The sequence below is a fragment of the Glycine max genome, chromosome 18 (genome assembly GCF_000004515.6).
Source record: "Glycine max cultivar Williams 82 chromosome 18, Glycine_max_v4.0, whole genome shotgun sequence".
In the NCBI taxonomy this organism is placed as follows: domain Eukaryota; kingdom Viridiplantae; phylum Streptophyta; class Magnoliopsida; order Fabales; family Fabaceae; genus Glycine; species Glycine max.
In genome coordinates, this window is record NC_038254.2 from 48,975,770 (window position 1) to 48,997,798 (window position 22,029).

Consider the following 22,029-nt stretch of genomic DNA (forward strand, 5'->3'; position numbering starts at 1 on the left):
TTCTCTCTCTAGTCTCTCTTCCCTCTCACATTCATCCCAAATTAGGGTTCATGTCTATCATTTCTCTTAATAATATAGAATTTGATTTGATTCGATTTAAATATAACACAAAATTTTGTGGGTTTAATTTATTGTTATAATTTAACAAATTCATCAACTAAACTTAAATAATTAGTAGTATTATGCTATATTATTTTATAAATGAATTTTCATTTTTTGTTAAATCTTGTTTAGCATATCTTAGTTGAAAAATATTTTCACTTCTATTTAATATTATTATAAAATAATATTATTCAATCTTTTTGTAACTTGTAACATATCTGTAATTTATGCATCACTTGATATTTAACACTACTTTTAAACAATATTGGTACATTCTTTTTTAACATATAATAGTAAAATATTCATCTTGGTTATAAAGCAAACAAAATGTAATAAATTATTTAATACTTATTATTAATTATCATAAAAAATCACATATTACAAGCTTATTATAAAAAAGTAAACTATAAATCACATATTATAACCATTATACATTTAAAATAATACTAGCTACATAATATTAAACATTCATTAAATAAAATCAATATAATTATAATATACTGTTTGATTTGGGTTTTATAACACAATCCAAAAACTGAACAAAATTGTAAATATATATATATATATATATATATATATATATATATATTAGATTTTTTTTGTTTTGTTTAAGTGGGTTTCATTTTTTTTGGATTGACATAGTGGTTTATGAATAATTTGGTTCAATTTTAAACAACTCTATACATACTTACTCCATGCTCAAACTCAACTTTTTTTATCAGAAGAATGGAAGCAGCAAGGATCAAACTCTTGATTACTTGATCATAAATATTTTGATACAATGTCAAGAATCAACTAATCTGAAAATTTTCATAAAATTCCATGATCCAATTGAAAAATAATAGGTTAGAGATTTAATTAAAAAATAAATACAAATTTAAATATCTAATTGAAAAAAAATAGTTCACCAATGTAATTAAAAATTATCAAATAGTTCAAAGATCTCCAAATAAATTAAATCTCTTTCATAAATTAAAATTAACTTATGCTTAAACTTGTTTATGAAAACTTTGTTATTTAACTCCTCCCAAAGCTAATTTTAATTTATGCATAAATTAATTTTAACTCATGAGAGAAATTTATTTATTTTTTATTTTCTTTTCTTATAAGTACTTATTAAAAAAAATTATATAATTAGACTAAAATGTAATTAAAGAAAAAACTGTAAATTTAATAGTCAAGCACATAAGATTTTGGGGGTAAAACTCAGAACCTGATGATAGAATTTTAGTAAGTTATAGTCAGAAGAATCCAATAATTTAGAATAAAATATTTCTTAAAAATTAATATATATATATATATATATATATATATATATATATATATATATATATATATATATATATATATATTGACTTCACAATGATAAAAATTATTAGAAATAAAATATCTAAATAATAAAAACTAATGATAAAATATAGTATATTTATAATATACAATGTTGTTATGTTTTTTATTGTTTTAAAATTAAAATAAATTCAGTTAGAATTAAAATAAAAATAAAATAAGAATTAAAAATATAAGATAGTTTATGGAACTTATTTAATAGTTTTATAGAGATTAGTTAAGCTATATAAAACACAAAATATATATGTGTCGCGAACTCGCATTAGAATCCACATAAACACATAAGACTTAAAGCTACTTATAGGGGTAACCAAAAAAGCAACATAGGTGAATTGCAATTTTAATGGACTCACAAGTGATTTTTAATCTATGAAAAATTACTAATACATATATATTAAAAAATAAACATAAAACTGATAAAAGCATATTAAATATAATAAAGTGATGTATCTAAGTAACATATATAAGATATTCAATAAATACTTATATTTTATCAATTTTTATTTATTAAACTAAATTATTTTTTCTTACAAAAGACTAAATTACTTTAATTTACTTGAAATCACCTTAAAGTCCTTAATTTTTTATATGTGAGAATAAAAAATTATATAAAAAATTTATAATGACTCACATTTTTAATCAACAAATTAAATACACTCCTTGACTATTCAAAGTTCTTATTAAATCAAATATACGTCAATTCTAAATTCCAAATTCAACGAAAGAAACACAGGATACAACACTACCCTCTCGCAATATCAGTTGAGCAAATACTATATTATATGGTACTAAAAAGTCGATAAGAAAATTATATATTACATGGAACACTATAAATTTTACTTTAAGTTCCTCTCCTTGTTGACATCTGTGAGAGTGATTGATGCTCACGAGTCACCGTCCACCATCATGGCAAATATTGCTAGTACTTGGAATCTTACCGCGCGAGCCACGTGAAAGTCACGACGAACGAACACGATTCAAATCACACTCGCATGCACGTGGCTTCAATTCATTACTTCCAACTTGCTTCAAAAGCCTGCGTGATTTTTGTTAAATTCAATTACCAGCGACTTCCCTGGTTCCTGACCTCACAAATCAATGGATTTATTTATTTATTAACAACCATCTTAATTACTTGATTTCATTTAAGGTTTATTATTCATATTTAAGAATTTTTATCTGTCCTCTACCATGTATTTTTGTGGGAGTCAAATTTATGTTTTATCCCACACAAACTCTGTCTGTTATAACTGAGTTATATAATCTTGAGTAAAAAAAATGAATTATGAACACCTTTAATTTTTAAGTATATATTTTTTTCTTCATCTTTATTTTTAGCTGACCCTTTGTCTATACCGTCTTTAATTTCTTTTTTGTTTTTGTTCACAAGAGTTACATCATAATTACTTAAATTTTGAAACATTAGATTTTTTTTGGGTATATTGAATCAATTAATACAATTAAATATAAACATATATTTTTCCATTATTATTTTAAGTTGAATTCTAAATATAAGGACCAAGATTTTACTCAATTTAGCAATTCAACTAATTTTATATATTCGTTAAAAATAATTGTGTTGGATAGTAGTTTCGGGTAGGTTATTCTTCCCCAACTCTATTAATGTTTCGATATGAATAAATATTTATGATTACCTAAGAATTTAAAACATGATTTTAAACATCATAAAACGAAAACAAACAAATAAAGTTTAACGTTACACATCATAATTTTATTTAATGATTTAAATTTCATGCAAAATTTAAAATATCTCGAATAACATATTTAGTTTAAAATATATATTATAATAATGATTTTATTCTGAAAAATGTTGCTATGTCCATTTTGTCTTCTGATGTACAGGTTCAACCTTTTGAATAAAACTCATCCAACCTTCCACCCTAAAAAGAAGTCATTAGAGGACAATAAATACTTTTTCTGATTATACAAATGAAAAAACTCGTTTGTAATTAAATTTGCTGGTACTAACAAAATAAGTGTTATGATCTTTATTCTTAATTTAGTGCCTTCACCAAAATAAGTACCCCATCTTCATTTGTGTTACGTGTAGCAAATAGCAATTGCTTCTCTTATCACATTGTGAGCGATCGATGAAAGCTAAGCTGTAAGCCGAAGATGAAATGATTTGATTTATTCTCATCTCTATTTCATCTGTGGACAAAAATGGATTAAATTTAGATTTTATAAAATATTGAACTTAGTTTCCTTTCCAAATTCAAGCACAAGCTTGACCTTATTTATTTGATAATTGATATTTTTATATATATTTGCATTAACATTTTAAAGACTGTCTTGACTTTTTTTTATGACAGTAAATACTATATCTTGACTTGAGAATTTATTTTGAAAACTTACTTAAAAGTAAGGTCAATTAAATAAATTAAGACTATCTCTATATTATTAATAATCAACTAGATTAATTAACAATTATATAACTCAAATATCCAATGATAAATTTGATATAATAACTACATTATTAATATTATAGGGAAAAACAATACAAAGTCAATAAGTTTCTCGTGGAATTGATAATGAATTTTACTATCAACTTATTCTTAAAAGAAAAAACTTTGAAATATAAATCATGTTTCTTCAAAAATAATTTTAACTTAAATTAATTGTATAAAATCAATTTCATTCCAAATTTGTTTTTGTAAAATTTTAACACACTTAAAAATTCCGCGTCTGCCACTGTGCCATTGACCATGACCATAATACCGTTTACGATTTTGCTTTTTGGTTCTGTGGTCCAGTTTATATTTAGGACCAAACAAACCTTTGCAATCATTTTGCAGTTTTCTTTCCCCTTGCTCGCTCAATAGTAGACAGAAAACTAGGTTCGTCTTTGAAGTTTGAATTTCCGAGATTCCAGAACAGTGAAGAAAAGGAAACACACAAACAACACTAACCAATTTCATTATTTATTTTTAGTATAATTAATAATATATATTTTTAACACATTTTTCTTAACATACAGTTTATTATTAATTAATATTCATTAAAAATATAAAATTAAAAGAAAAAAATCATGAAATAAATATTAAATCTATCAAAACTTCTAAATTTTAAGAAAATTTATCAATAATAAAGAGTATCTTAATTGTTATTATAAAACAACTTTAGAAAGTTTTACAATCATAAATCACTATTTATTTAAAATAATTTTTAAGAAGTTAAATATTTATGATTAGATGATGTAAAAATGAATAACTTTTTCTTTAATAAAAAATACATTCAAAAGAGGAATAGATAAGTATTTTAGTCCCTCAACTTATGAACCGACAACAATTTAATTTATAGAATAATAAAAATTCTGATTTAATTTTATATAAAAAAATATGATAATTTTGTGTTGTTATTAAGTTTATAGGATTATTTTACCATATTTAACTATAATATTTAAAAATTAATTTAACATTAAATTATATTCTATAGAATAAATTCGATATTAGATTGTAAAGTTGAAAAATTATTTTATCTATAAATCGTACAAAGAAAGTAAGTGCCAGACACTTTTTATCCATTCAAAAATTAAATTTAATCATTCAAAACCTAAATTATCTCTGATTTACACATCAAATTTGTCCTATATCCTCCAAAAGAGTGTTAAGAATGTTTTGAAAAATTTTCTATTTTACTTTTTTTTTTTTATAAAAAAAAGCTCAAAATAAAAAGAAGAAACCTACTACTTGCGAGTCAGGACACAACCACCAACACCAAAAAGGAAACAGTAAACCGCCCCTGGTATATGCCAACAATACAATCCCATTTCCAGGCTACTTTGTTTCTGTTACCACTTACCACTTTCCCAAGCCATCCATTCTCACACACAAAACTTTCCACCACATACTATATAAACATCCCATTCATTTCCACACTCTTCTCATTCAAGTCCTAAAATACCAAAAACCCATTCACTTTTCCACAAGCCTTAGTTCTTCTCATTTATTCTCTTTTTCAAAATACTTTCACTCTCTCTAACCTTCCAGTTCTCACTAAACCTCGTGAAGCTCGTGATGGACACCAAGATAGGTTCACTAGACGCGCCCAAGCCCAACAGCAACGACGTCGTATCATGCAACCTCACCAGCAGCGCCGCCATCCAGCCCTGCTTGCCGGCGACGGTGATCAACGGCGCCGGCTGTAGTGACTCCACCTTGGGCGGCCACCTGGCCCGCCGGCTGGTGGAAATCGGCGTCACCGACGTGTTCTCCGTTCCCGGGGACTTCAACCTGACGCTGCTGGACCACCTCATCGCGGAGCCGGCGCTGCACCTGGTCGGGTGCTGCAACGAGCTCAACGCCGGGTACGCCGCCGACGGCTACGCGCGCGCCAGGGGAGTCGGCGCGTGCGTGGTGACGTTCACCGTCGGCGGCCTCAGCGTGCTCAACGCCATCGCCGGAGCGTACAGCGAGAACTTGCCGCTAATTTGCATCGTCGGTGGGCCCAACTCCAACGACTACGGCACCAGTCGGATCCTCCATCACACCATCGGGTTACCCGATTTCAGCCAGGAGCTAAGGTGCTTTCAGACCATTACTTGCTTCCAGGTCCCAATTCTCTCTCACTCACTCTGTTCTTATTTTATTTTTTTCTATCGTTTTTCTTTGTATTTTTTTCCCCATCTAGTTGGTTATTTTTGTTAAAAATATCAGGATCAGTTCCTCTTCCTTTTCCCTTCACTCTTCCCTAACCAATAAACCTTTTTCTTAATGTGAATGAGTCATGAAGTTGTTTGTTGCTACTTTTTATTTTTTATTTTATAAAAAAACTGAGGTGCATAAGTTGATTATAACTCCATTCATTGTTCTCTTATTTTCTTTCGTTTATTGAGAAGTTTATTCAAATAAGGTAAGTTATGTAGTTTTGTTATTTTTGGTTGTGCTTGTGTTGTGTGAAGTTTTTATCTGTTTATTTTACGGTGAAGGTAGTAATGTGGCTTTGGTGATTGGTTTTGTTTGATGATAGGCTGTGGTGAATAACTTGGAAGATGCTCATGAGTTGATTGATACAGCAATCTCAACTGCGCTGAAAGAAAGCAAACCTGTGTATATAAGCATTAGCTGTAACTTGCCTGGGATTCCTCACCCCACTTTCAGTCGTGACCCTGTTCGTTTTTCATTGTCTCCAAGGTCAGTTTTTCATTTTTGTTTTCTACTTGATTGGAAATGTTGATGATTAGTTGCTTATGTTTGTGATTTTTGTTTCCTATGTAGATTGAGTAATAAGATGGGGTTGGAGGCCGCAGTGGAGGCAGCGGCGGAATTCCTTAACAAGGCAGTGAAACCAGTGCTGGTAGGTGGTCCTAAACTGAGGGTGGCAACAGCATCTGATGCCTTTGTCGAACTGGCTGATGCGTGTGGTTATGCGCTTGCTGTGATGCCGTCGGCTAAAGGGCAGGTTCCAGAGCACCATCCCCATTTTATCGGAACTTATTGGGGTGCTGTGAGCACTGCCTTCTGTGCTGAGATTGTGGAGTCTGCGGATGCATACTTGTTTGCTGGTCCAATTTTTAATGACTACAGCTCTGTGGGGTATTCACTTCTTCTCAAGAAGGAGAAGGCGATCATTGTGCAGCCTGATCGGGTTGTGATCGCGAATGGACCTGCTTTTGGGTGTGTGCTGATGAAGGATTTCCTCAAGGCACTCGCAAAGCGCCTCAAGCACAACAATACTGCATATGAAAATTACCACAGGATATTTGTCCCTGATGGGCATCCTTTGAAGGCTGCACCCAGAGAGCCTTTGAGGGTTAATGTTCTGTTCCAACATATACAAAATATGCTGTCTGGTGAAACTGCTGTAATTGCTGAGACAGGGGACTCCTGGTTTAATTGCCAAAAGCTGAAATTGCCAAAGGCATGTGGGTAAGTATCTAATAGAATGTGATGTGCTGTATTTATTTGTCATCTTGTTTTTTTAGTGTTTATACTTTATAGTGTTAATAAAATTTTTGTTAACAGGTATGAGTTCCAAATGCAATATGGTTCAATTGGATGGTCTGTTGGTGCTACTCTGGGTTATGCTCAAGCCGTTCCTGAGAAGCGAGTGATTGCCTGCATTGGTGATGGAAGTTTTCAGGTTTGTTTTGCATAACTACTTAAAGCATGATTTCCATCAGAAAGTAATATATTTTTCCTCGAGCATTTCAAAATTTCACTAAATCTTCACTCGAATACAATTCTTGAATTGAAATATGGTGTTTTAATCTTTTATTTTTAAAATGTTTTGCAGGTGACTGCCCAAGATGTATCGACAATGTTACGGTGCGGGCAAAAAACCATCATCTTTCTGATCAACAATGGTGGATACACCATCGAGGTTGAAATTCATGATGGGCCGTACAATGTGATTAAGAACTGGAATTACACTGGGTTGATTGATGCAATCCACAATGGTGAAGGGAAATGCTGGACTGCCAAGGTCAGTTTCTTGACATTATCCTCAAACTTCATTGCTTTAAGTAAACATAGAGGAGTGCCGAAACTTGAATACCTTGTATTGATTCATGCATGCTTTTCATTTCAGGTGTTCTGTGAAGAGGAGCTAGTTGAAGCAATTGCCACAGCCACAGGACCCAAGAAAGACTCCTTATGCTTCATTGAGGTGATTGTTCATAAGGATGACACCAGTAAAGAATTGCTTGAATGGGGCTCAAGGGTTTCTGCTGCCAATAGCCGTCCTCCCAATCCTCAGTAATCTTCAGAATTTATCCTATGACTAAATTGCTGCAGTTGCCCTTTAGCTCTATGAAAGTGAGAATCATTTGAGATGATGCCCTTGTAGGGAATTTACCTTTGTTAATGGCTTGAAACATTTATGCTAAACTGACTCCCCACTTGTTTGTGTAAATTCTTTCACTTTTGTTCACCTTTGTTTATCACCTTTGTTCATTTCGATTATTCTTAAGTAAAGCATCGTTCTTTTTATCCTTTTCTGTTTGCTACATTTTGTTAAACAGGAACCGATTTCATAATTGTTTTTTTTCCTTTTAATTTAATTTATTATATTTTTTTCTTACATTTTTTATAAAATTTGAACTTTTTTTTTTAATTTTACTAATTTTCATATATTAATTTATAAAAAAATATAATTTATCTAGAATAGGATTTAAAAAATAATTAATGCTTAAATGAAATTCAATTTTTTTAAAACATATCGCATGAATTATCATATGATTTATATTGTATTTAAATTTAGTTAAATATTGTTCTTGTTATGATTTATAAGTTATCATATGGTTTTTTTTCTTTAATGTAAGAAAAAATTAATTATTATCTAAATACTCAAAATACGAAGTATATTCAAATTATTACTTGTAATGAGATTATACTATTCATGTTCAATCAATTAATTATTCAATTAATTATTATATTAAAAGAACTTTTAAACTAACAAATAAAAATAGATAATATATAAAAAAAGAAAGATTTAGTTACACTACATAAAATGTATGTGAGGGTAAGTTGTTGTTCAATCTTTATTTTAAAAATGTAAAAGTAATTAAATACTAAATATTTTTATTTTTAACTAAATGAATTTTAAATCAATTTTATTTTATTTTAGTAAAATATTTTAAAAAGATTAATTTAATAATTGAAATATGAATTGAAATATAAAATATATAAAAAGATGTGTTGAATAAAACATGGATAAGTGTTTTTAATATTTATAAAAAAATTGTTATAATTTATCTCATTGTGTTCTAAAAAATGTAAAAAATAATACAAAGTGTTCTCAAAATAAAATTATTTTTTATTTAAACATAAATATAGGTAATTAAAAAGGAAAAAAAATTAAAAGAAAAAACTAATTATGAAATCAATTTTTCAAGAATTGGTTTTATAACACTTTTAAAAAAAATACTTTAAAAATCGGTTCATTGAAAAAAAAGTGAGAAATCAGGTTGGTGAAAATCGATTTCTGACTTGCTTAATTGTTTTTATTGATAGAATAAATATTTTTTTATTGTCTTATTTGAATAAATATTTTTTTTTATATAAGTTATGTTTGGAAAGTGTGCCGCTCAATTGAGATTTTGAGATGGCTAGATTTGAATTTTTAGGATGAAAATGACATGTGAATCTATTGAGCGGTGCTGGCTTAATTTATTTTGCTATTATCAGTACGAGGGCCAGTCACATCTGCGAACACAGGCTAAACAACAAAAATTCCTCGTCAAATTTTACATTATTTGCTCATTGATGATTCATGAACATGAGTTGCAGAACATGGGATTTTTTTTTTATAGGGATTAAAGTTAAAACAATTCACGCAATTTACAAGTATATTGTATCACCGCTTGATTCGCATACATAATTATTATTTTTTATTTTGTCGTCTTGCACAATGAAAGGTGTGAAGGTGCCTCTTGAAAAAGCATAGGTGAGAGGGACTCCACATCGTATGTCCAGTGAATCTTCCTGGTTGGTATAGTCTTTGATCCTAAATTCGATTCAGTCGGCAACTTGAATGAGATAATGGGTTAATGGGTCACTGATTTAATATGTGGATTAGGATTATTTGATATGATATATGTTAAAAAAATTTAAGATATATTTATTATATAGAAATATATAACTAACATTATTTGATTAAGAAAAATTTATCATATTCTAAAATTTAAAATAATAATTGAAGTATTAAAATTGATAACATAAGTCTATAAATAATAATTCAATAATATAATTATACAAGTTCTGAATTTTTTAAAGCATTATGGAACATTTTCTTTTACGCGAAACAAATTTAAAAAATTAGATAGTGTCGTCGGATTTACTTCAATCCGACTTCATCTAACCGGGTCATCTCGAGCTAGATACATGGTCGGTCTAATAATCAAACCGGTTCGATTATGCTATTGGATTTCGGTTGAATTGATTCGATCGACCGGATTAGATTGAACTTTTGAACTATGATACATGGTAAAAAAAAGTTAGATATGATATTTATAATAAGATTTAGTTTTTCTATAGTAAGATTTTATTCTTAGTGCGAGGGTAGGTATATGAGATTTAGTTATGAATTTGCATAATTTTGGGTTATTATATGTAAAGCGAGTTTGGCTATTATGTAGAATTATAGATTCGTACATATGTATTTTAAATAAATGAATTTTTTTTATTAAAAGTATGTCTGAAAAAAAAATCCTTCACAGTTTTATAAAGTATTAAGAGTAATGATATACACAATTCTATTTTTGGGACGTATGAACAAAAAGAAAAACTAGATAAAGAAGAAAAAAATTATAAATGTAACAAATAATACGATGAAAAATAAAAATAGAGATAAAAAATGATATGAAAGAAAAAGTTAGTATATATTTAGTATTTTTCTAGTGCTAATTTATTATAACAGCTTTTATTTTATAATTTTCATATTAAAACAATATTTGTAGCAATAATCATGAATTATATCTATTTAATATAATTTAATAATGTGTATAAAAAATATAATTTAATACTATACTTTCTCTTAAGAGATTTAATGTCTTTTGGTATGATTTACCAACACTTGAAACATTTTATCCTTTGTTATGATTTTACTAACGCTTGAAGGGGTGATGTTTTCTTAATTTAAGAGTACACTATTATTTGTACAACAAAAATAAGAGATAAACCATTTACTATTTTTTAGAGTAAATTACAACTCTTCCTAACAGGTGTTTGATTCACAGCTATTTTTTTTTAGTCTAAGAGATATTATTTCTGGAAATATAACATGAGAATGTTATTTCTGAATATTTTATAAGAAAAACGTGTTTGATTTACTATCAAAGACAGTGGAGAATATTTAAGTTCATTTCTTGAAAACAAGACATATGGAGCTGGCTTTTGAATGTTTAAGTTCAATTCATGAAAACAAGCTGAAGCTCTGCAAGTTGGCTAACTAGCTAACTCGTTGCGAATTCTGTTTATAACAATACAAGCCTATTCTATATTTTTATGACTGAAAATTTTCATTTTCAAAAACCATATAAATAATATCAACTTCCAATTTCAAGTGAATTTTTCAAAACATGTGTCGAGTTCCAACTATCACAACAGGGTTCCTATCCTCAAAACGTTGAATGATTATTATATTTCTATTAGTTGTTAGTTACACCTTCTTTTTTTTATGTATAAACAAGAGAGTGTTTAATCAGTTGCAAAAATTGAACTGGAAAATACATTTCCCACTAGTTTGAGCCTCACTATTCAGAGCTAAAAAAATATTATCATTTATGGAAAAAGAATAATCATTTGAACTTTACAGTGATGTCAAAAAGAGAAAAAGTGTGTTCTGGTGTCATAATTGAACTGCACAGTAAATTGGCACGGTTTAACCACCCAATTCATAGATGGTTCCACTTATAAAAATGTTGAGCAAATGAAACTACACACTTCTGCAAGTAACCACCATTTAGAATTCCTATTCCCAAAAGTTGAACTCAAGGATGGTGGTCCTGCAGGTGACAATAGGGATCATTTTCAATGAAAATCCAAACATTCTGGTGACTTTCAATAACAATATTCTACTTTGTGTGCCTATTTGACCTTATTTTTGTTGTTTCTGGCCCTTGTCTTGAGGATCAACAATCTATGCTGCTCAAACTTGTGTCCTAGAATCAAAGCATTGCTTGCTGTGAGTGGAGTGGTGTAACTAGTGACAATGAGGGACATGTTATTGGTCTTGACCTGAGTGGAGAATCAACCTATGCTGGACTTGACAATTCAAGTACTCTTTTTAGTCTCCAAAATCTGCAGGTTTTGCATATGGCTAGAAACAATTTCAATTCTGAGATACTGTCAGGATTCAGCAAACTGAAGAACTAAAACTTATCTGAATTTGTCCTATGCTGTCTTTGTGGGGTATGCCTCACTTAACAATTCCAATGGAGATTTCTCAGTTTACAAGGTTGGTTACTATTGATATCTCTTTTTTCTATTATTCAACAGGACAACCGCAGAAACTTGAGAGCCTAGAGCTACAAAATTTTGTCCAAAACTTCAGCAGGATTAGACAACTGTATATGGATGGTGTAAGCATAAAATGGGGACAAGATTGGTACAATGCATTGCTACCATTGCTTAGTCTTGAAGAGTTGAGCATGTCAAACTGCAATCTCTCAGGACCCCTTAATTCTTCACTAACCTGACTTGAGAACCTCTCAGTCATTCATCTTGATCACAACAACTTATCATCACCGGTGCCATAAACCTTTGCAAGTTTTCGAAATCTCAAAACTCTTGACCTTAGTTCTTGCAGGTTGACAGGAATATTTCCACACAAGATCTTTCAAGTAGCAACATTGGCTGATATAGACATAAACCTTTGTTTTGAATATGAGTAATCTTAGGAAGTTATCTATGTTGGATCTTTCCAACAACAATTTTCATGGTCAGCTGCATGAATTTTCAAATGTCTCTTTTTTCATGTTAGAGAAACTTGATTTAAGCGGAAATAATTTTGAAGGTTGGATTCCTCAGTCTATTTTTCATTTCAGATCACTTAATGTCCTTCAATTGTCATCCAACAATTTCAATGGCACATTAAAGCTAGATGCTATTAAGAGTCTTGCAAATATAACTATTCTAGATCTTTCATACAATAACTTGTTAATAGACACAAATGTTATTGAGGCACACCGATCTTACTTCCCTATGATGAGCATTGTGAAATTGGCTTCCTGCAACTTGATAGAATTCCCTAGTTTATTGAGAAACCAATCCCAAATAAGCACTTTAGACCTCTCAAGAAACCATATTCAAGGATCTATACCAACATGGATTTGGGAAACTTGACCAGCAATTAAATATTTCTCACAATATGCTCAGCAATTTAGAAGGACCAGAGCATAACTCTAGTTTCACTTTGAAAGTCCTTGACCTCCACTCTAACCAACTCCAAGCGAAGCATCCAATATCTCCAGTGAATGCCACTTATTTGGACTATTCAAGCTGATGTTTTTTGTTAATAACAACAGACAAAAGTATTAAAGAATGAAAGAGAGCGTAAAGAAAATTGAGACTGCAAAGGCTTATTTTATTCAGATATGAAACAACGTATTTATAAACATAGAAAAGAAAGTAATTACTAACAAAGAGATAACATCACTAACAGATCATGCCTAGAAAATAGGACCAAACCTGCTTTATTCTATCTGTCAACATGACTTTTATTTTTCCTAAAAAATAGCATAAAAATCTAATCTACTATAGTTTGTTAGACAGTTCCAACAGTCACATCTTAACACTCCTCCTTGACTTTGAAACTACAAACTCCAAGCTTTTGTCTCAAGTATTCAAATTTGGCTTTTGGAAGTGCCTTGGTCAGAATGTAAGCACTTCGATTCTCTGTTTTGCAATACAGTAACTTCACTTCTCCTTCCCTTTGAACTTCTCTTAGAAGAAAAAGCTTTATCTTGAAATGCTTAGTTTTGCCATGAAACACCTGATCATTAGTAATTGAGATTGCAGCCTGGTTGTCCACAAAAATCTGTGTGCTTTCTTCTTGTTTCATATGCAAATCTGTCATAATTTTCCTGATCCAAAGAGCTTGATTCACTGCAGCAACAACAACTACATACTCTGCTTCTACAGTTGATTGAGCTACAACTTCTTGCTTTTTAGAACACCAAGAAAAAACTCTAGAACCAAAGGAAAAACAGTAACCAAAGGTGCTTCTCATGTCATCAATACAACCTGCCCACTCACTATCAGAATATCCATGAAGCTTAAAATTATGAGAATGAGAGTACATTATACCATAGTCTAAAGTGCCTTTAACATATCTAACAACTCGTTTGGCAGCTTGAAGATGAACTTCACTAACACAATGCATGAACCTTGAAAGTATACTTACTGCAAACAAAATGTCAGGTCTTGTTGCAATAAGATACATTAAGCAACCAATCAAGCTTCTGTAATGCATTTCGTTAAATTTATCAGCTCCATCATCCTTGCTAAATTTCTCCTTTTGGTTCATTGGAGATGTAGTGCTTTTGCAGTCCTCCATATGAAACTTCTTGAGTATTTCCCTTGCGTACTTCTTTTGGTGAATGAGGATTTCATCATGATCTTGTTTCACCTCCATTCCCAAAAAGAAACTCATCAAGCCAAGATCTGTCATTTCAAATGCTTTAAGCATTTCAACTTTAAACTCCTTTATGAGTTTCTCATCACTTCTTGTCACAAGTAAATCATCAACATAGACAACAATAATGATTAAGTTTGCATCTACCAATTTCACATATAGTGCAGCCTCATTTGGACTTTTGACAAATCCAAGATCTTGAAGATGATCATCTATCCTGCTGTACCAGGCCCTAGGAGCCTATTTAAGACCATATAATGCCTTTTCAACTTGTAAACTTTCCGTTCCTCTCCTTTGATTTGAAACCCCTCAGGTTGCTCTACATAAATTTCCTCCTGCAAGTAACCATTTAGAAAGACAGATTTTACATCTAAATGATAAACTTTCCACCTTTTATGTGCAATCAAGGCAAGTAACATTCTAATTGTATCAAGACGTGCAACTAGAGCAAAGGTTTCTAAAAAATCCACTCCAAACACCTGAGCATAGCCTTTCACCACCAACGTGGCCTTGTATTTATTTATAAAACCATCTGGATTAAGTTTGGTTCTATAAACCCATTTTACCCCTATAGGTTATTTGTGTTGAGGTCTGTCCACTAGCTCCCACGTGTCATTTTTTTATCATTTTCAACTCTTCCTTCATAGCATTTATCCACTTGTCATCCTTTTTAGCTTCTTCAAATTTTGCAGGTTCTAGGACAGCTACATTGGTCTTTTGATAAATCTCAGATAAAGATCTTGTACCTCTGATAGGAATGTCATCTACATCATCATCAAGGAACTGTGGGATTTCTGGCAGTTGCTTCCTTATTGGCTCATCCCAACTCCATTGTTGATCTTCCATAAATTTGACATCTCTACTTACAAGAATTTTCCCATTTTGAGGTTGGAAAATTCTGTAAGTTTTGGAGGTGTTGATGTATCTAATGAAAACTCTGGGTTTTGCCTTCTTATCAAGTTTGTCCCTTTTAACCTGTGGAACATAAGAGAAACAAACACAACCAAAGATTTTTAGATTTTGTAAATCTGGTTTGTAACCAAACCAGCCTTCAAATGGAGTCTTTTTGTGCAGAACTCTTGTAGGTAGTCTATTCAGCAAAAATACTGCAGTGTTTGCAGCCTCCGCCCATAGCTCCTTTGGCAATTCCTTTTCATGCAGCATACACCTTGTCATCTCCATGATACTTCTATTTTTTCTCTCACTCACACCATTTTGTTGTGGGGTGTAAGGTACGGTGAGTTGGTGCTCAATGCCAGCTTCTTCACAAAATTTATCAAAAACATCATTTTTGTATTCCTTCTCGTTGTCAGACCTTATTGTTTGCAACCTGCAACCACTTTGATTCTCCACCAATGCTTTAAATTTCCAGAAAATATTAGCAACCTCGGTCTTGGATTTAAAGAAATAAATTCAACAAAATCTAGTATAATAATCAATAAATGTAGTATAGTATTTATTACCATTTAAAGATGATACTCTCTGAGGTCCCCCAACATTTGTGGGAACCAATTGCAGCTTTTGAGTTGCTCTCCTAGCTGATTGAGGAAATGGTTTTCTAACTAGCTTACCATATTAACAAGCCACGCAATCGACTAACTTGTCTTCAAGCATTGACACACCTTTCACCAAGACATGTTTTTGCATGTATAAAAGTCCAGCAAGATGGAAGTGTTTGAGCCTTTTGTGCCATAGTTCAACATTGGTGGTCATGCTTGAAAAGCTATTTGCTTCTCCTCCATCAGATTTAGAGCATAGCTTTTAGCCCTCATTTTCACCCTGAATACGTCTTTGCCCTTTGCATCTTTGATCAAACACCAATTTTCTTCAAATATAACTTTTAAGCCCTTCTCTACAAGCTGAGCAACACTAAGTAAATTTTGATCAATGTCAGGCACATACAAGACATGTTAACTCGTTGACAAGTGTACCAAATTGTCATAAGTAGTAAAGTACTCGAAAGTTTGAGTGTCGAATCTACATGGACTTTGTTTGTACTTAGATTAATGCAAACCCAAATTAAAAGCAATAGATAAAGAATTTAAAATAAAGAAATATATTAGATAAGATAAAGATTTAAAAGAAAAGATAAAATATTTAAAGATAAAAATAGAAGATAGAGAAGATAAAATATTTAAATTAAGATATGATAAAGATAAAAGAAAATAGAAGATAAAAGATAAGAAAAGTAAAAGATAAAAATAGAAGATAAGAATAAAATAAAATCAAAATTTGATAATGTTGGGACCTAGCCTGCCTTATCTGTGACACCCTCTACCCTTACAATTATAACTAACTAATTACATAAATCATACAAAATTTATTTTATAGATTATAAACACATAATAATAAAAGAAGAAAAAAAAAACATGCAAAATTAATTAATAATTTTTTTAAACACATTTAATTTAAATCAATTCAAAAGGATAAAGGTCCACATCCGCTTAGTGAAAACATAATAGATTTTTTTTATATATAAATAAAAGGTAAGATTATCCCGACTCAAAACAAGGCCGTCCACTTTAAATAAATAATAAAAAGAAACTAAAGTAGAAAAGTATAACGCAATTGTATCATTCAGTAAATCATAACATGTGAAAATCATAATATGAGAAGTAAAATCCTAGCCCCAATGTCACACTTATCAGAGCATATCCCTATCACAGACTAATTCTCTCCATCTCTAGCATGTGACTCATCATATGAAGGCTCACCTAAAACAAAGTGGCAATCAACCCAAACACAAACACACACCGGGAGTGAGTTATCACATTCGTATATAATAAAACATTAGAGCATGTGAAACATATAATACTTAAAGCTGAATTTATATAAATAACATTACTGCACAAAATCGCACACATTATTCACACCCATTCAAGTTTACACACTCCATAAAATAACATCAACCACAATTGTTAACTCAATGAAATTCAAACACAAGTGTTATGCAACAATTGTACTAAGACTCAAGCCTATATGCAATGTGGTACCATGTCAGTGAAAAACAACATTGGGGCGCTTAGGAGTACATGACAAAACACACCACACAATGGGTATACTCGGTCACTCTCACTAAGTAACATCATAAGGTGACCAGTCAGGGTTACTTTGTTTTGCGAGAATGTCCCAACCACATGGGATCAACATGGACTTAAATGAGCACTCAAACCGAGTATCTTTACCCCCAAGGCCTAGACTCCGAAGAATCCGTTTGGGCCTCACCTTCCTGATTCAGGTCCAACCACTAAAATATTTTTTTTTCCATGCAGACACTGTTTATGAGTTATATAATACCCACGACCTCACTCTTATATTTCAAATATATTTAACAAATTGTGCTATAGTTTAACCCTTCAGGATCCTAACTAGGAATCCTACAATTTCCTTTAACACTGTGCATAAAAGTTCTCTCAAGGTAAACACTGGTCGGGTTACTGTATAACTCATAACTCACATGACAATTAATATCACTACAAATATGAATCACACACTCATTTACAACCATATTTCATGTCTAGAGTTTAACATTTCACACTTTAACTAATTACAAAATATACTCAACAATTAAATAACAATGTATCATAATAATAATAACATACAATATTTAACTTCAAGGCTTATAAACAAATAACTATAAAATACACGTAAAATATATTCAATATATATATTATATATATATATATATATATATATAACATATAAAAAGTATTAAATATATATTAATATAAAATAATCACAATAATATCAAATATATCATTAAGTAAATACAAATTATATATAACAATAAAATATATACTCATATTGATTTCTATGAACAATATGTATATCTATATTCTAAATATATTTCAACTAAGTTACCAACATCAAGAAAATGTCTAATTACAATGTGAATACAACTTAAGTTAATTTCTTAAAATGATTTTAGTCAATTCAATTATCCAACAATCCCTACACATACGAATTTCATGACGAGAAATCACCCACGTGAAATACAATATAAAGTTTGTAAAAAAAATAGTATCAATATATATGTACATGTATACACTGCGGTGTGAAAAAAAATAAAAAAAAATAAAAAGAACAAGATTGAAAGGCCAACATATCTGGTATAAACAAAATCACCACCACACAATTTTTATGCTAATTATAAAGAATTCTAATTCCTAAGGTACACACCTAACACAGGAACACATCAATTCTACAACAAACTCGTAACAGAACACCAATTGGTTCATCAAACACACTCAATCCGCGATTAAACATGAAAACATAATTAAATTCATAAACACCCCAAAATAACCCAAAAATTGATCCTTAGGGATCCCTATAAATGTTCATTCTAATCCCCAAGCGTGAGTAACTCATCCCTTACCTCGATATAGTCGCTTAAATGTTCTCTGTTAGCAATGGTGGCGTCTCTGGTGCTCTCTAGAGCTCCTCCTCTGGTTGCTCTGTTAGGGTTCATGTGCGTCAGAAAAGAAGAAAGGAACATAATGTGTTTTCTAAAAAGCTGTTCTAGGTTAACATTTGGCTTATATAGTGGGAATTTATGACCTAATAATTATTTTTTTTACTTATTTATTTATTTATTAATTTATTAATTACTTATTGAAAGTTACGGCTGTTACAATTCCACCCCCCTAAAAAAAAAGTTTCGCCCTCGAAACTTACCGGTATCGAATAAGGTAGGATATGCATCACGCATCTGACCCTCTAGTTCCCAGGTGGCATCCTCGCCCGAAGCACTTCCCCATACTACTTTGACCAAGGGAATCTCTTTCCCCCTTAGCTGCTTAACCATACGATCGTCGATCCTCAGTGGTTGTGTTTCATATATCAAGTTCTCTTTCACTTGGACATTGTCCAATTCGATCGCGTGTGACGAATCATGGACATATTTTCTGAGCAGAGAGATATGGAAGACACTGTGGAGATTCGAGAAAGATGGTGGCAAAGCCACTTGATATGCAATTGGGCCGGCACGCTTTAGGATTTCAAAGGGACCAATGAATCTAGGTGTGAGCTTACGGGACTTCAACGCCCTACCAATCCCAGTCCACGGAGTGACTTTCAGAAATACATGATCACCTATAGCAAATTCAAGATCCTTTCTTCTCTTATCATAGTAGCTTTTTTGCTTACTTTGGGTTGCTCTCATCCTTTCATGGATCAACTTAACCTTTTCAGTGGTCTGCTGAACTACCTCAAGTCCTAAGGCAATGCTCTCACTGGAATCTACCCAACATAAAGGTGTCCTACATCTTCTACCATACAATGCCTCGTAAGGCGCCATACCTATGCTAGAGTGAAAACTATTGTTGTATGTAAACTCTATTAAGGGTAAGAAACTATCCCAACTACCCCTCTGCTCTAACACACAGGCTCTTAAGAGGTCCTCTAAGGATTGGATAGTGCGCTCGGTTTGACTGTCAGTCTGTGGGTGGTAAGAAGAACTCAACCTAAGCTTGGTCCCCAAGGCTTTATGAAGACTCTCCCAAAATCTAGAGGTAAATCTGGGATCTCTATCAGAGACTATGCTAGAAGGAACACCGTGTAGTCTAACTATCTCACTGACGTACAAGCTAGTCAACCTCTCTAAAGAATATCTGATGTTAATTGGAATGAAGTGAGCAGATTTGGTCAACCTGTCTACAATAACCCAAATGGAATCTAAACCTTTGGGGGTCCTAGGTAACCCCACCACGAAATCCATGGAGATGCTATCCCACTTCCACTCAGGTATCTCTAAAGGTTGCAACTTCCCTGAAGGCTTCTGGTGTTCTATCTTAGCTTTCTGACACACTAGGCATGCAAGGACAAACTATTAACTTCTTTCTTCAGACCCGGCCACCAAAACATCTGCCTAAGGTCCTGGTACATCTTAGTCGCTCCCGGGTGGATACTCAGACTACTTCTATGGCCCTCTTCCAAAATCGTTCTTCTAAGTTTGGGTACACTAGGAACACACACCCTATCTTGAAACCTCAAGACTCCATCAGTTCCCACTCTAAAACTACTCTTCTCCCTGCGACTATGGACTTTAACTGGGCTGACAAGAATGGGTCAGACTTCTGACCCTCACGGATCTCGCTCAATAGTTCGCTGGTGACTCTCAACATACCCAAATTAATGCTACTAGAGGTGATCTCACATGCCAAACTCATGTCTCTAAACTGCTCTAAGAGGTCCAACTCTCTAACCATCAAAGCAGACATTTGAAGGGATTTCCTACTTAAGGCATCCGCTACTACATTGGCTTTACCTGGTGATAGCTAAGCTCAAAATCGTAATCCTTAAGGAACTCTAACCATCTCCTCTGCCTCATGTTAAGCTCTTTTTGATCAAACAAATATCTAAGGCTCTTATGGTCACTAAACACCTCAAATTTAGATCCATAAAGGTAATGCCTCCAAAGCTTAAGAGCAAAAACTACGGCTACTAACTCAAGATCGTGTGTGGGATAATTCCTTTCATGTATCTTAAGCTGTCGAGAAGCATAGGCCACTACCTGTCCCCGTTGCATAAGCACTCCACCCAAACCCATCTTGGACGCATCACAATACACCACAAAAGATTCACTCGGTTAGGTAACACTAAAACTGGTGCAGTGGTAACCTTTCCTTAAGGGTACGGAAACTACTCTCACATTGGGCATCCCACACAAAAACTTGACCCTTACGAGTAAGCTTAGTCAAAGGTAAGGCTAGCTTAGAAAAACCCTCTATGAATCTACGGTAGTATCCTGCTAAGCCAAGAAAGCTCCTAATCTCAAACACTGACTTAGGACTCTCCCAACTCATCACCGCCTCTACCTTGGAAGGATCTACTGCTATCCCTCCCTTAGATATAACGTGCCCTAAGAAGCTCACCTCCTCTAGCCAAAAATCACACTTGGACAACTTAGCATACAGTCTATTGTCTTTAAGGGTTTGCAACACAACTCTCAGATGCTCCTCATGTTCCTCTCTAGTCTTAGAATACACCAAGATATCATCTATGAAGACCACTACAAAACTATCTAGGTAGAGGTGAAAGATCCTATTCATATAATCCATGAACACACCAGGGGCGTTGGTCACACCAAAAGGCATAACCAAGTACTCATAATGACCGTAACGGGTCCTAAAGGCAGTCTTCGGAACATTTCAGGCTTTACTCTAATTTGGTGGTAACCTGACCTAAGATCTATCTTACTGAACACACAAGCCCCTACTAATTGGTCCATCAGGTCATCTATCCTAGGCAAAGGGTACCTATTCTTAATCGTTACCTTATTAACTGACGATAATCTACACATACCTCATAGTCCCATCCTTCTTCTTAACTAACAACACCGGTGCTCCCCAGGGTGACACACTAGGCCTCACAAATTGTTTCTCTAAAAGTTCCTCTAACTATTTCTTAAGCTCACTCAACTCCACAGGGGACATCCTATAAGGTGCTATGGATATGGGTCCAGTACCGGGTACTAGGTCTATAGAG

General features: G+C 32.3%; 1 protein-coding gene and 1 long non-coding RNA gene across 2 annotated transcripts; both read left to right on the forward strand.

The window, feature by feature from the left end:
• The first annotated feature begins 5,173 nt into the window (after positions 1–5,173).
• LOC100782747 (pyruvate decarboxylase 2) lies at positions 5,174–8,322 on the forward strand. Its single transcript, XM_003552219.5, has 6 exons — positions 5,174–6,020; positions 6,439–6,602; positions 6,687–7,337; positions 7,434–7,551; positions 7,705–7,893; positions 7,999–8,322. The coding sequence occupies exons 1-6, from the start codon at positions 5,487–5,489 to the stop codon at positions 8,167–8,169; spliced, it is 1,827 nt and encodes a 608-aa protein (XP_003552267.1). The 5' UTR covers positions 5,174–5,486; the 3' UTR covers positions 8,170–8,322.
• A 2,676-nt stretch (positions 8,323–10,998) lies between these two features.
• Positions 10,999–12,923, forward strand: LOC121173908 (uncharacterized). Its single transcript, XR_005889528.1, has 2 exons — positions 10,999–12,320; positions 12,408–12,923. It is a non-coding gene; the product is annotated as an uncharacterized lncRNA (long non-coding RNA).
• The last annotated feature ends 9,106 nt before the right edge of the window (positions 12,924–22,029 follow it).